Source organism: Procambarus clarkii, chromosome 82 (genome assembly GCF_040958095.1).
Source record: "Procambarus clarkii isolate CNS0578487 chromosome 82, FALCON_Pclarkii_2.0, whole genome shotgun sequence".
NCBI classification, from domain to species: domain Eukaryota; kingdom Metazoa; phylum Arthropoda; class Malacostraca; order Decapoda; family Cambaridae; genus Procambarus; species Procambarus clarkii.
In genome coordinates, this window is record NC_091231.1 from 4179210 (window position 1) to 4195335 (window position 16126).

Here is a 16126-nt window from a genome sequence, read left to right on the forward strand (position 1 = left end):
TGGAGTTCTAGGCCTACTGGGGACCACAAGCTAGAACCTGGACCCCCTCAAAGAGGCACGAGGAGCAATGGCCTATAGAACCCCCATGTGGTTGGAAGCATTCTATGTCTGTCATTGACCGAGTCAAGCACCCAGAAAGGTAGGCACCCCAAAACAAACCCTCTCTGGTCAAAAAATTGCTACTGAAAGCTGTGGACAGAACTCCCCAAACTAAAAACAAGCAAATGAGCATGACGTCACCAGTACCACCACACCACTGTCTGAGCAGCTCTCCCCTCCCCCAGGAGGGAAAAGGGGGAGCTTCAGACCCCCCCGCACCAGCTATCCACCCCCAGTTCAGAGGCTGGATGTCAAAAACTGTGAAAACCACCGACTGGAGGGAGGAAGTTGCTGGGGAGCCTCTGGGTCTCTCCCAGAAAATGGCGTTTCATTACATTCAACGCTGGTTTTCTGGGGGAGCCCCTTCGGCTCCCCGGAGCTACTTAACCTAAGATAAAACAATAGGGACTTACCCGGGAGGAGGTCGCCACTCGTTCCTCAAATCGATGTTGAGACAACAGAGCCGGCTGCTATGTTATGGTGAAAACTAGCTGCACAGTACTTAACAACGTCAGGAACCAGAGTCGCATGATGCCTGGCGGTCATGCCAGGCATACCCCCGCCGCCTCCCTTCTCCCTCCCGGTGAGGGAGGAGCTGCGCAGACAGCGGTTCAGTGACTGTGGTGACATCATGCTTGTTTTTAGTTTGGGAAATTCTGTTCAACAGTTCAGCTTTCAATAGCAATTTTTTTAAGCAGATAGGGTTTGTTTTGGGGCGCCTACCTTTCTGGGTGCCTGACCTGGTCGATGGCAGGCATAGAATGCTTCCAACCACACGGGGGTTTCTATAGGCCATTGCTCCTCGTGCCTCTCTGAGGGGGGCCAGGTTCTAGCTTGTGGTCCCCGGTAGGCCTAGAACTCCTTTCGTTTAACTGATACCACGGTCTAATACTGTACATTCATATCAGCCCGGATAGTTCCGGGAAGCCGAAGGGGCTCCTCCCAGAAAATGCTATGACTACCAATGATTGTAGTGAGTGTACACACTACCTGTACAGAAGAATTAGTGGTACTATATAAAAAAAATGTAAAAAAAAATGTTTGAGTCAATAAAAATGCACCTTTCTGAGCACAGCCATTGTGGTGCTCCCTAAAATAAGAATCTGATGTCAGAGAAAGGATTCATGAATGATTTTCAACACAGAATAACATTCGGGCATGGGTGCTGCAAGGATCTTTTAAAACATTTCCCCAGGGTCGTACAGAATGCTACAGAAGCCCAAAAGAGAAGCTGTATCCACTCCAGAAAGACCATTAGACATACAGCCATACAGATGCAAAGCCCTTCTGAATTCTTACCTGGCATCACAAGTGACCGGCAAATTTCCCAACATAGCCTCACTTAACTGCCCACCACCAGGTGGCAGCACTGACACTTACCCTGGGTTCCCAAACTCGGATCATGTCATATTTTATCGTCTGTGTCCATGTTCAGTCCAGAGGCAGTGATCTCTCCTAAATTGGGTGACTTATTTTCATTCATTGAAATATATTTTTGTTTACAGTGCCATATTCTATCTGTTCGTGTTTGCTTCGTGTGTGTGCATTGGTAACAAATCATTGTGTATCCATTGATTTTACATAGATAAAATCACATGGAGCTTGTGCATATCTTGCCATGAAAACTAACAGCTTTTGGGTATGACAAATGTTAGGAATAATTTAAATTCATATAACAGCCACTACATGCATGATGTGCATGTATGGAAAATATTTTGTCCGGGTTTAATAAATTACGTGATTGGTTACACTTAATCTGATGCATCTAGACCAGTATAGTCTAGACCAGCATAATCTAGACCAATATAATCTAGACCAATATAGTCTAGACCAGCATAATCTAAACCAGTAAAGTCTAGACCAGTATACTTTAGACCAGTATACTCTAGACCAGTATACTCTGGACCAGCATTTGTCAACCGTTGTACCATTTAAATAATTCTGGATCTTACTTTACTGGTTAAACAACAAAAATTAAACACAAAAATTACTCAAAAATACATTTGCATATGATTAGAATTAGCCTAATTATCATTATTTATTGCAGAATCCCGGTTGAGAAACGCAGGTCTAGACAATACAAATGGCAGAACGAAAGTGATCCCATATGCAACCATAATTCAGTGTTATTAAGCTATAAACAAGCTTAAATGCATATTATAAACATTTCATATATGAAAAATATAAATCTTAAATAGTAGCCATTTGATAGTACAATGCTGTACTATGTGTATGAAAATAACAACAAAAAGGCACATGTATATACAGTACTGTATTGTACTGCTATATGATAATTTTTGTGTATAAGGCAGACTAGTATTGGGGAGAATCATGCATCACTCTGACCTTCCCTGGGAACTGTGATACTTGTTGGAAGTTTGATAGGAGCAGCAAGATAGGAAGTCCTGCCAGATGCCCCACAATTATAACCAAGTTTAGTGAAGTCCTTCATCATCACATTGAAGGTTACTGTAAGTTCTCCTTGGGATCGCACACGTGTCACTGTCAAGAGCAAATTATAACCAAGCCTTAAGTATATGTCAATTTTTTGTTGTTAACAGAAAGCTCAATCCTCAATTGCTCTCTTAGGCAAAATCCTGCTTCTGCAATGGGCAGAATCATGCACAATAATTTTAATAATAATAATAATTTATTTAGGAAAAGTACATACATAGTTGCAAAGTTACAGTACAAACATTCTGTTTGATTGCCCTGCACAAACACAAACAATGCCCTGCACAAACAGGGCATGGCTAGCATCCTGCACCAGTGTAATACAAATCTTTTCAAGCATCCCTGTCAGGTCTAACTGGTGCACAGGCAACACCGAAGAATGCACAATTTAGCCTAGAATGACCTCTATAAAGCTCATTCATTTAGATTCAAAGATCTTCCTAGAGTTCTTTGGCATCCTAGGAACTGCCAAACAGTTATCTAGCTAAGAGCTAGTTAGTTTATCTGGACGATACTCTTGGCTATCACCAGATAGCAGTCTACACATGGACAGAGTTTATATCCTCCACTTACTTCACATTATAAATAACATGAACCACAAGGAAAGCAGGGATCGAAAGGAGGGAATGAGAGCAACTAAGTGTCCTGCTCAAAAAGTAGCTTATCATTTAGAGTGCATTCAAAGCCTAGCTAACAAAACAACAGGAAAGGACTCAGCTCACTTGTGCTACAGGTAAGATGAAGCGTGATACGTTCCAAGAAGCCCACACAGCTAGGCACCCAGAGAGATGGTCAACTGAAACAGTCACTAACAGGGATACATTGAAGGGTTTCAAAATATTGAGGTTTGAAATCAAAATGGGACAATGGTGGAAAAAAGAGCACTTTCAAAATTATTAACTTCTGTACAACTGGACATAAGCTGGTAGCAGACTAAGCCTGACCATTCTGCACACTGGTACTGAGATTGAAGAAGAGGGACACTGAGGAAGAGTGAATATTTGGTTATCTAAGGTTATCTAAGAGCCTTAGATAACCAATTTTGTATCATTTTTAGCTAAAAACCCAGTGTTGAATGTAATGAAATTATGGCTTCTGAAGCTGAGCTGCTCAAAATGTCCGGCACCAATGATGGATGAAGATGTCTACCCACTATGTCATTATTAGAGTCCTCTACAAAATGACAGAAGAAAGGGCTGCGAATGCTGAGTTGAGTTCACCCAGAAGCTAGTTGCAGCCAATAACTCAAACTGGAAGGATCTGCAGACAAGGAAACCACACTCACTCTGGGAACAGGTGCACCAAGAAACTACAAATATTGTTTCTGAGCGGCTGAGAAATATTTTGGAAAGAAATATTTGAAAAAGACCAAATTAACTTTGCCTCTTAGGAAAAATAATATATTATTATTAATTGGAATAATTCAATTTGGAAATAAATATTTGAAAATTGCTAAATTAACTTTGTCTGTTAGGCAAATTGGCCCTTGCATTCTAGGTCAATTAGTGTAGTTCTGGCACCTCTCCAAGATCCTGCTGCACTAATATAATGTATTCCCCACATCCCTTTCTCCTCCTTCCCCCTCCCCATGAAACAACAACTACAAATGTTGTTTCTAAGCGGCATCAATCCCCATCACTGTAACACTGCAATGCTGGTTTTCAAATAATGAAAGGTAAGGTAATTATCAGGAGAATGCACTAAGCAATCATGACTATATAACACTTGGAAGGGATAAAATGATAAGGATTTTGGATAGAATGGAGGGAAGGAGTGGTACCCAGCCTATTGTACGGTCAAGGATTGAATGCCGACCCTGCAAGAAGCGAGGTGATCGCTGTATCAATCAGTCCAAGTGGTTCTTATATAATGAAAGAAATTCCCTAATTGTACACTGATTCTGATTTGTCAGAATGTGGTCCATATTATAGTCACAGCAACTATGAATTAGAATTACAGTAATTATAATATATATAATACAAATTGTAACTGACCATTAATGATAATTTGCTGTGTACTGAGATGCATCACCTATATACAGTACTGTAGTACTAATTTCTCATATTTGACCACAATGGGAAAAATGGTGTTACACAAGACATATATCTTTGATTTATGCACATACAACAAACACAGATTGATCTGGACCACTGGATGGGCTACCACAATGAATTTACCTAAGGACCACTATCACTAGAAGCCATGACAGGGAGAGGAAGCTGCTATCTAGTCAAAGGTCCTCCTCCTTCGACAATGAGGAAGATGAGTGTAGTTATATAACTAATAGTTCAAGCACTGCTTAACTGGTCTTGGATATAATGAGTAACTATAGTCCACACAGTTTTTATATTTGAGTTCTACTGTCCTCTGAGTTCACTTTGAACAATGTGTTTAACTGAGAATTGTCAGGTAGCACTATACAGAGGTCCAGATTTAAGAGGTTGCACTTTTTTTTTTTTTTTTTTTTTCTTTATATATATATATACAAAAGTTGTTACATTCTTGTACAGCCACTAGTATGCGTAGTGTTTTGGGCAGGTCCCTGGAATACGATCCCCGCCGCGAAGAATCGAAGAATCTTATTTTTCTTGTATTTACATTGTGAGTTTTACTGTATTAAATATGGGAATTTTATATGGGAATGTTCATCATAATGAACACAAATAAAAATGTGTAAAGGCAGTGCAGTAGGCCTCTTCAAAACAATTCAAACATGGTCCCACTGTATTGCAACACATTTGTGATGTTGTGCATGTGGCAGAACATTACGAGCAGCACTACCCTCCTTACCTACTTTGAGGTTTTCCACCTTGAGGTGCTTCCGGGGCTTAGTGTCCCCGCAGCCCGGTCGTCGACCAGGCCTCCTGGTTGCTGGACTGATCAACCAGGCTGTTAGACGTGGCTGCTCGCAGCCTGACATATGAGTCACAGCCTGGTTGATCAGGTATCCTTTGGAGGTGCTTATCCAGTTCTCTCTTGAACACTGTGAGGGGTCGGCCAGTTATGCCCCTTATGTGTAGTGGAAGCGTATTAAACAGTCTCGGGCCTCTGATGTTGATAGAGTTCTCTCTCAGAGTACCTGTTGCACCTCTGCTTTTCAACGGGGGTATTCTGCACATCCTGCCATGCCTCCTGGTCTCATGTGATGTTATTTCTGTGTGCAGGTTTGGGACCAGCCCCTCAATTATTTTCCACGTGTAAATTATTATGTATCTCTCCCGCCTGCGTTCAAGGGAGTACAGATTTAGGCTCTTTAGTCAGTCCCAGTAATTTAGATGTTTTACTGAGTGGATTCTAGCAGTAAAGGATCTCTGCACGCTCTCCAGGTCAGCAATTTCTCCAGCTTTGAAAGGGGCTGTCATTGTGCAGCAGTACTCCACTCTAGAGTATAGAGTATACCCTCTCAATAATTCTCAACTTACCTTCTCGTCCTCTGCCCTGAGATATGAGTTTTGGATCAACAAATTCGGGTCTTCTTCCAGTGAGCCACGACATCAACTTCTGAACAGTGGATGCAGACTCTGGTACAAAGGTGGTAAGCCTATGACATAAATAAAAAAAATAGTATATGAATTAGACTTTTTATTAACACATGAAACATTTTGTTCAAAAATTCTAATGAGAAAGACTAATATATAAACAAGAAGATAAGTTTATGGGAAGAATTAATGCATAAAGTTTCCTTTTCTAACTTTGTATTCAACTTTGATAGCAAAATTTTTATACTGTACAGGTACTACTCATGCCTTTGTTAATGATAATCATCTATTAAAATTTTTCAGGCGTACCGTAATCAGTACAGTATTTTCATACCAGGTTTTCAGACAAATGTCGCACAATACTGCAAAACAATTAAATTATTGCAAGTATGGGAATCCCCCCCTTAAAAAAAATCCAGAATTGAATCCAGCACAGTACTTTTTTGTACTATTGTACATTAAAAAGACAATAACAAATTCTTTAACAACTAGCAACTCTTCTAAATACTATATACTGTACTGTAAATACAGTGTTTAGAAAGGTGAAAGCCACACACTCATATAATCCATACCTTCGCGTGTGTGTGCCGGGAGTGATGGGTACGTGACAGGCTGTGTAACCCATTATCACCACGTTTCCAAAAAAATCTGATCCATATATGCAGATAACTATTTGTGGCCCTAGTGACAAAGGTAAACAAATAAATTAAATGCAGAAATTGGATGCTTGAAGAAGTGGAACAATATTAAGGCTAAAAATTAATACTGTAGTATTATTGCATAAGAGCAGAGATTGCATAGACAATCAGTGTACAAAGGAATCAACTTGCTGGGAGGGCAGACTTTTTCAGGCATGCAACAACTAGGTACAGTATCTTGTATACAGCACTCGCATACCATGATCTCATCAGCTGTCCCAATAATTCCTTCTAAATAATACAAAGAGAACACTTGGAGAGACGTGGTTACATAATTATGATGGCATTAGGGCAACTTGGAAGCAACACTGAATATTTTCTGAAAGAATTTTCAAATAGATAAGATATTGAAACTAAGAAGAAAGTACGACAAAAAAAAATTAAAAAAAGAAAACAGAGCACTGAGTAGAATGAAATGCTCCTATATGAGCGGTCCTTTGATTGTTTATATAGTCAGAAAGAAAGTGTTTAAACAAGCCACTTAAAACACACTAAACCCTGATTGATTTTGAACTCCAACTTGATGCACAGTTTTTCATATGGCCTTGTCATGTTGTTTAGTGGCTAGAAAACAATGGAGAGCATACTTCATTCCACCAGAGAGAGAGAGAGAGAGAGAGAGAGAGAGAAGGAGATTCCTATCGTGCCACCAAAGACTGCAACAACCCCTCAACACACTTTTACACAATCAATGGGACCACAAGTACAGTATGTTGTTGTTCTGAAATTACGTAAGTAGCAAACTATTCACTACACCTCCACCAACAAGTGTCAGCACTATAGTCACTTACACAACAGTGGTTGGAGAGAGAGAGGTTACTCCAACTTTAGGCCCAATCAACACAAATGCACTCAGAGATCATTCCCAATGATACTCAATGCTTAATTTCTGAGCATTGTCCAATCAATTGCTTCCTTAGTAAAAAAAATAATCTAACAGAATTAAATGGAGACCAACACAAAGTACCACAACGCAGATGGAATTTGAGGATGAAGCAAACTCAAGGAATCACAGATGACAGCTCTTCCAAGGTGTGGGTCAACCTCCAGAACTTTGATCTTGGAGTATAACACCACAGAGAAAAATATAGGGCAGGTGGTATATTTTCACAGATTGTGGGCACAGGTGTAAACATTTAGTTGGTTAAATGGTGATGGGAAAACAAACCAAGCTTTGATCAGAAAAGGCCCGCAACAATAGGCAGGGTAGATAATGCTGTTCAGCAGATGATGCTCCACAAATAACCAGGAAAGTCAAAAGAGCAGCAACAGATGAGAACAACAGACGAAGGGTCAGAAAATGTTGCTCGGAATTCCAGGTAACCTTATATCAGAAGTGTGAAGACTCCTACAAACAGGTGACTAGAGGGTTTCCTGACCTGCCTCTCATACAGACAGAAATCCTGATGTGTTGACAGGTAGAGAGATACAAAACATTTCCATAAGTCTGGCTACCAATTGTCTCAGCAGGAGACTGATTTGCAGTCTCCTCCTAAGAGGAGATTTGCAGTCTCCTCCTCCTAAGAGGAGGAGACTTCAAATCAGGAGTTGAGCTGGCCACATGAAAGTCATTAACAGGAGGCAGCATATAAGTTCTCTAGCTTCCCCACCATGATGAACAGCAACAAGGACAAAGAAGAGATAAATTGTTCCCCACTGATTTCAGTTAAGACATAGCACATACAGCACAGTACAACACACATGCTACTTTGCCAAGGAATGGAGCCATATAAGTAGGCAGTCTAATACAAGTATAGTCTAATTAAAGGGTGTAATTTTTTACTACATATAACCTTAAGAATGTCAGCAAGATAAAGCAGAAGCAGCACTGAAGAGTAAAGCTCAAATATGGAAAGTACAGTATCTTGGAGTAAAGATGAATGAGTGCTGTACTTACTCTTCGCAATGATTTGAACTATTTGAAGTGTATGCTTTTATCATTTATGGAAATACATTACATGTATAAAGATAACCTTATAAATCTCCCTTGAAGTTACTGTACATAAAATATTTTACAAATTTTGTTTCATACTTACATCCAAAAGGATTAGTTGACTTGAAAGTAATATCTATTGGAAAGTTCCATACAAACACCTGTCGCTCGTCATCACTGCGACGAGCGCTCTGAGAGGCACATTCTTCCAACCCCTTTAATACAAAATAAGAATTGCTGACATTAATTATCTTGTTACTTTGTCTAGTTCAAATTCAAAAAAATTACAAAGTATAAAAGTGCCAAAAATTGTAATTTATTGTCAAACTATCAAAAGTAAAGGTCAATAAACATGTTTTGTATAGTTTATTAATGTCTATCAACCTGGAAGTCTCAGTCTCTGGCAGAGGTCTTCATACTAGGCACTTGAAGAATCACCTGAGCAAACTTACATCTTAGCTCATCTATGGGGGTGTAATGTGATACAGTACTTCTTATTTTGCTTTAAGTTACAGACTGCCTTAACATTTGTTGGTTTTTCAAATGACAGATTGGTTTTTCAAATGTTCATATATGCTGAGCATGTTGCTCCCAAGTTCAAACTTCCCCTTTAGATTTTGGTATGGGGTGATAGTCCAGGGACTGGTAATAATTTGTCCTAGTTCTGTTGCTCTACTGTGCCATGTATGGTATCATGGTCAAGCATTGAGCCTGATTCTGCTGTTTGAAGTTTCATAGAGTGTAGCAGAGTATTTTTTTACCCTGATGGCCCACCTTGCTGCCTCCAGCATTGCTCTTATTGGATGCAGAATAATTTTTTACAGGCAGCTGTCTACTCTATAACTTCGGACTCACAATAAGAAAATATTGATCAAGGGTTGAAGGAGTGACCCATTCATTGTGGATCACTTCTCATCTCTTTCTAGTCATTGAGAGGGGCTCATACAAACATAGTATGGAACTCAACTTATCAGGGATCAATGTCCATATTCTCTCCTTTCTGAATGACCAACATGACTGAGGTTCACCAGGTAGTATCCAGGACCAGGACAGCATCCCTTTGCCTTCAGGGGGACTTCATACAGTAACTTGCTTTCCATTCTCCAAACTTTCTCCAATGAAGCTACGTCTTTCTGAATATGAGGTCTCCATGCCTGGATACAATAATCCAAGTGAATTATTCAAATACATTTTGAATTAAGTTAAATTAATTTAAATTTGAATTAAAGCACTAGAGATTTATACAATTGAATGACTACATTCTTTTCCTTAAAGTCAAAGGTACACTTGATTATTCCTAGAGTTTGGTTAGCTTTTTTTTACTGCTGCTACCACTTTTTTTTTTTTTTTTACATATATACAAGAGTTGTACAGCCACTAGTACGCGTAGCGTTTCAGGCAGGTCCCTGGAATACGATCCCCTGCCGCGAAGTATCGTTTTTTCATCCAAGTACACATTTTACTGTTGCGTTAAACAGAGGCTACAGTTAAGGAATTGCGCCCAGTAAATCTTCCCCGGCCAGGATACGAACCCATGACATAGCACTCGCGGAACGCCAGGCGAGTGTCTTACCACTACACCATGGAGACTTGCCTGAAACCTTCAGCAAATGATGGATTCTGACTCCAAGGTCCTTTTCTTCATCAATCTTCTACAAGGTAATGCTGTTAATTTGGTAGTTGTGATCTGGATTGTTATGCCCCACATGAAAGGTTTTGCATTTATTGATGTTTGGCATCTCTGTATTAATATTAATCGATTAATTGAGCTCTAATAATATTAATATTAATCAATATACTGTAATACAATCGATATTAATATTAATCAGTTTACTGTATCGAGATCGATTAATTATTCCCCACCTATTTAACATTTTCCAATTCCATTTTTTCATCTGATCAAATATCTAAAATCATACATACCTCCTACTGTATATAACATGCAGGTATACAATAAATAAAATATTGAAATACGTATATTTACCAGTATAACTTCCCAATCTTGTCCAGCGGTGAAACAGTAATTAAAATAGAGGTTATCACCACCCATAAACCGTCCTGTTTCAATCTGCCCGGTGACATTCACCAGAAAAACACTTGGTGCACTGACAGACATTTTCCCTGATACTGTATTGACCTGAAAAAGTCACGAAACTTAAAACATAATTATCAAGGTAAAGAATTTGCTGTCTACAGTATCTTTAATTATTAATAATTTTCTCACTTTTAAAATTAACAAAATAATTTAACAATATCTATACATGTTATACAGGGTACAGTTTCAGACTCAAAAGAAGTTATGATGTAAGGTGGTAAAAGTAAATTAAATTAATAATTCACATTGTTGGGGACAGGAAGCCTGAACTTAGGTTTTCAATGTCCCTCTAGGCTAACTAATCTTTTTTTATATACAAGAGTTCTTACATTCTTGTAAAGCCACTATCACGTATAGCATGTCAGACAAGTTCTTAATCCTAATTTTCTCTGGAATACGACCCGCCAAATCATTTAACAACCAGGTACCTATTCACTGCTGGGTGAACAGAGGCTACAGTTAAGGACTTGCACCCAGTCAATCCTCCCCGGCTAGGATACGAACCCAGGCCAAAGCACTCGCAAAACGCTAGGCGAGTGTGTTACCACTTTGCCACGGGGGCTGCTTAAACTAACCTTGTTCTCTAGATGCAACCCATAATAATTGCCTAACTCCCAGGTACCTACTTTACTGTTACATGAACAGAGACATCAGGTGAAAGAAAACATGCTCATCCCTTACTGTCGTGTCCGGAGACTGAACCCGGGTCCCCCGGTTGTGAGCCGAGGATGTAGAGCACCGAGAATGATAATTGGAAGCAGAATAGGTACTTAAGGAATGAATATTAAATAGTACAGATGGTTATTGAATTAGTCCTGATAAATTATGAAGCTTTCAAAAACTCCGTTTCCCAAAGCTATGCAGAACATCCACATCCAAGTTGGTAAGGCTGTAGTTTCGTATTGTTTAATACAGATACATTTTACATCATACATAACCAGGAGTTTCTCTAAGTTTTAAAGTTCGCACATTAACCACTTCAAAAAAGAGTTAGGTGACCCGTAGCTATCCTGAAGCCCATTCAAGGGTATAGTTTGTTGTTGTTTTTGTTGAAGGGTTAGGGGCAGCTGCAGCACAGGGCCTGTCAAACCCAGCCGTACACAGGACGGTTCGAACACATTTTCCCCATTTCGGACATACAATTTGTACGTTTCGTATATCCATATGATTGGTCTGTATTAAAACGACAATATAATGTCATTAACAGTTCACATCTTCTACCTGATAGGCATACAATTATTCAATGAACTTCAATGATGTGATGAACATAATCCGGGCTTCATAAGAACAAAGCCCGCCACCATCTCGAGGTTATCTTGAGATGATTTCGGGGCTTTTTAGTCCCCGCGGCCCGGTCCTCGACCAGGCCTCCACCCCCGTGACAGCTGACTAACACCCAGGTACCTATTTTACTGCTAGGTAACAGGGGCATAGGGTGAAAGAAACTCTGCCCATTGTTTCTCGCCGGCGCCTAGGATCGAACCCAGGACCACAAGACCAGCGTGCTGTCCGCTCAGCCGACCGGTTCCCCACAAGGAGGGAGTCTCCCGACCATTGACAATAATGTCAGCAGTCAGAGGTAATATACACGGTTCATTAATTCAAGAGTTCAATTTCAAGTACGTTTATTGACACAATAAAATACATCTCAAAGGGATAGAGTATTTTAAGCTATTTCTACCCTCCTAATTCATGAGGTAGTATTAATAGTTTAAGATATTATCAGAGCATATAAATTTGTTCCTCTTAAGTATCTAAGAGCCCTTAGTCCAGCATTCTTGGATGAAGAGTTTAATAATATTGATTCTATTGGTCTCAAGCTTTGTTATCAAACGAGTTTTTTGGGAAATTTGCCGTAGTAAAGCACGTCGTAGATATTATAATAATATATGCAGTGAGAAAATTCGCCCAAAAAATGTTTTGTTTACCATATTTTTCTGAGTTCGAAAATATTGTCAAGGCCTTGAAACTTTTTGATATACTATACATATATTGTTTAATTAAGAAATTACTGTTGGAAAACTATTAGTTAAAAACAGCCCTCACAGTGATAATTGTGTAATTTACAAAATACCTTAAAGACTGTAATAGGCTCTATGTAGGGCAAATCATCCAAAGATTTTAAATTTAGAATTTCACAACATAAATACTTTGTAAGACATGGCCAATTGTCTAATGTTTTGTTTGCTCATTTGTCTGAAAATTCTCACCAAATTGATTGGGAGAAAGCTTTTTCCATAACGAATTGTAAAAACATTTTCAATAGGAACATTATTGAATTTGCTTTAATATATATTACAAAATAATGTAATTTGAACATTAGGAATGGTTTGTATGGTTTGTATAATTTAGATCCATGTTTGATTGATCATTTAAAAGGCGATTTAAGTACGATAATTAATACACATTTAACTCACTAATGCCTTAATATTATATATATATATATATATATATATATATATATATATATATATATATATATATATATATATATATATATATATATATATATATATATGTGTGTATGTTAGCAGGCAATTACCAATGGTCAGCAGGTGGCCAGATATGGTCAGCAGGTGGCCAGATATGGTCAACAGGTGGCCAGATATAGTCAGCAGGTGGCCAGATATAGTCAGCAGGTGGCCAGATATAGTCAGCAGGTGGCCAGATATAGTCAGCAGGTGGCCAGATATAGTCAGCAGGTGGCCAGATATAGTCAGCAGGTGGCCAGATATGGTCAACAGGTGGCCAGATATGGTCAACAGGTGGCCAGATATAGTCAGCAGGTGGCCAGATATAGTCAGCAGGTGGCCAGATATAGTCAGCAGGTGGCCAGATATAGTCAGCAGGTGGCCAGATATGGTCAACAGGTGGCCAGATATGGTCAACAGGTGGCCAGATATAGTCAGCAGGTGGCCAGATATAGTCAGCAGGTGGCCAGATATGGTCAACAGGTGGCCAGATATGGTCAACAGGTGGCCAGATATAGTCAGCAGGTGGCCAGATATAGTCAGCAGGTGGCCAGATATAGTCAGCAGGTGGCCAGATATGGTCAACAGGTGGCCAGATATGGTCAGCAGATGGCCAGATATAGTCAGCAGGTGGCCAGATATAGTCAGCAGGTGGCCAGATATGGTCAGCAAGTTTCCAGATATAGTCAGCAGGTGGCCAGTTATGGTCAGCAGGTGGCCAGTCACGGTCAGCAGGTGGCCAGACATGGTCAGCAGGTGGCCAGACATGGTCAGCAGGTGGCCAGACATGGTCAGCAGGTGGCCAGACATGGTCAGCAGGTGGCCAGACATGGTCAGCAGGTGGCCAGACATGGTCAGCAGGTGGCCAGTCATGGTCAGCAGGTGGCCAGACATGGTCAGCAGGTGGCCAGTCACGGTCAGCAGGTGGCCAGTCACGGTCAGCAGGTGGCCAGTCACGGTCAGCAGGTGGCCAGGCATGGTCAGCAGGTGGCCAGTCACGGTCAGCAGGTGGCCAGTCACGGTCAGCAGGTGGCCAGTCATGGTCAGCAGGTGGCCAGGCATGGTCAGCAGGTGGCCAGTCATGGTCAGCAGGTGGCCAGTCATGGTCAGCAGGTGGCCAGTCACGGTCAGCAGGTGGCCAGACATAGTCAGCAGGTGGCCAGTCACGGTCAGCAGGTGGCCAGACATGGTCAGCAGGTGGCCAGACATGGTCAGCAGGTGGCCAGTCATGGTCAGCAGGTGGCCAGTCATGGTCAGCAGGTGGCCAGACATGGTCAGCAGGTGGCCAGTCATGGTCAGCAGGTGGCCAACAGTAAGGAACTCCTGCTCGCCGCCTCCGGGCATTTTATGGGCATATACACTTTAGGCGCCATTGATCCCGAGTCCCGCCCGGTACTGTGGCGGTGATGCCGCGCCGACCCGCCTCCCGTCACCCGTCACTGCCACCCACCCGCCTCCCGTCACCCGTCACTGCCACCCACCCGCCTCCCGTCACTGCCGTCAACCCGTCACCCGTCACACCGACACTGCTACTGTGGCGGCCTTAATAACTCTCCAACAGTTGATGGTCGTTTAGCTCAACGCCAAACCACTAAACAACCTATTTCCCACAAATTTGGGTTTGCCCAAATTTGGAAAACATCAAAATTGAAGTTTTGAAAATTGATGGAAAATTTAAAACTTGAGTGTACAGGGAGTGTCATAACATTGTATTAGTATTTCCCATAACAGTTCGACAATGTGCTGTAATGTACCTGAGCTGACCAAAACTTTACCCAAAGCCTCTTATAATTCAGCTCATATTACAGATAATTAAACAGCATCCTACAGTGTTATTGGTAGGGACAATTGACAGGAGGAGGATAGGGAAGGGGGGGGGGGAGTGAGAGGCTACTGTCTCCCTACCAGACAGGAGGGGGGATAGGGAGAGAAGGAGGGGTTAGCTAGACAGGCCACCACTATGGGACTGTATCAACAACAGAGACCAAACATGGTGACCAGAGTTCAGAGTGTGCGTAAGGGATAGGCAGCAGCCCTCACGTCCTCCAACTCTAGCCTCCTCCCCCGTCTGGGTATCCAGTCTCCCCTCCCCCAACCCTCTCCTCTATACTCTTTCAGCTCTTTCTACCATCTTTCATATTCCTCCTCCTCCTGTTTCTTGGCCTCACATCCTCTCAATCTCATATCTTCCACCATTGTCTCTTTTGGTTTGATCCCCCATTCTTCCCTACCTATTCTACCTTCCCTACCTACCTCAGCCTGGTATCCTTCTCTCACCTTTACTATTTCAGGAGACCTATCGGCCTGATATCCCCCTATTTCATCCATCTATCTCTTGGAGCAGATCACCGCTCCTACCCCCTACTCTCCATTAAAAACTAGTTATCCTCCATCCATCGCGACTCTCCCCCAATAATCCATTTCGTCCCTCCCTTCAACTCCAGTCATCGCCAAGTTTTATTACTTCCCCTCTAAGCCAAACATCTTCACGTCTCTCCTCTCCTCTTTGTTCGACCCTCCTCCAAGTCCCCTCATCCCTTCCCCCTATCCTCCGAGCCAGACTAGCCGCATCACCTCTCCCGGTCCCCTCTCCGGCGGGTAGCCTGGCAACATTGGGAGAAACAATAGTGGGTAATGAAGACCCAGCGACCCGTCGCCTCCCACAGCTCTCTGCTAGACGCTGTGGTCCCGTCCTCCGCTCACTACAGCCACGTCTCCCGCTCCCGGTGGTTGGTACCCCTTGGTAGGAAGGAAGGAAGGAAGGAAGGAAGGAAGGAAGGAAGGAAGGAAGGAAGGAAGGAAGGAAGGAAGGAAGGAAGGAAGGAAGGAAGGATGGACAGAAGGAAGGATGGACAGAAGGAAGGAAGGAAGGAAGGAGCAGCAACATAATAGGTGGA

General features: G+C 41.6%; 2 protein-coding genes across 7 annotated transcripts; one reads left to right on the forward strand and one right to left on the reverse strand.

Annotated features, from left to right (window-relative positions):
• Positions 1-924: 924 nt before the first annotated feature.
• Positions 925-11870, reverse strand: B9d1 (B9 domain-containing protein 1). Of its 6 annotated transcripts, none has more exons than XM_045752210.2 (6): positions 11758-11870; positions 10648-10800; positions 8767-8878; positions 6605-6713; positions 5976-6094; positions 925-2601 (listed from the first exon to the last, which is right to left on the reverse strand). In XM_045752210.2, exons 2-6 carry the CDS (start codon positions 10777-10779, stop codon positions 2429-2431), a joined length of 645 nt encoding a protein of 214 aa, XP_045608166.1. In that variant the 5' UTR covers positions 10780-10800; positions 11758-11870; the 3' UTR covers positions 925-2428. The 6 variants fall into 6 exon arrangements, with proteins under 6 accessions (XP_045608166.1, XP_069171983.1, XP_069171982.1 ...); XM_069315882.1 differs by having other exon boundaries at positions 11734-11847; XM_069315881.1 differs by having other exon boundaries at positions 11692-11841.
• LOC138358299 (Kruppel-like factor 18) lies at positions 11584-14636 on the forward strand. Its single transcript, XM_069316153.1, has 2 exons — positions 11584-11637; positions 13314-14636. Exons 1-2 carry the CDS (start codon positions 11584-11586, stop codon positions 14634-14636), a joined length of 1377 nt encoding a protein of 458 aa, XP_069172254.1.
• Positions 14637-16126: the final 1490 nt, after the last annotated feature.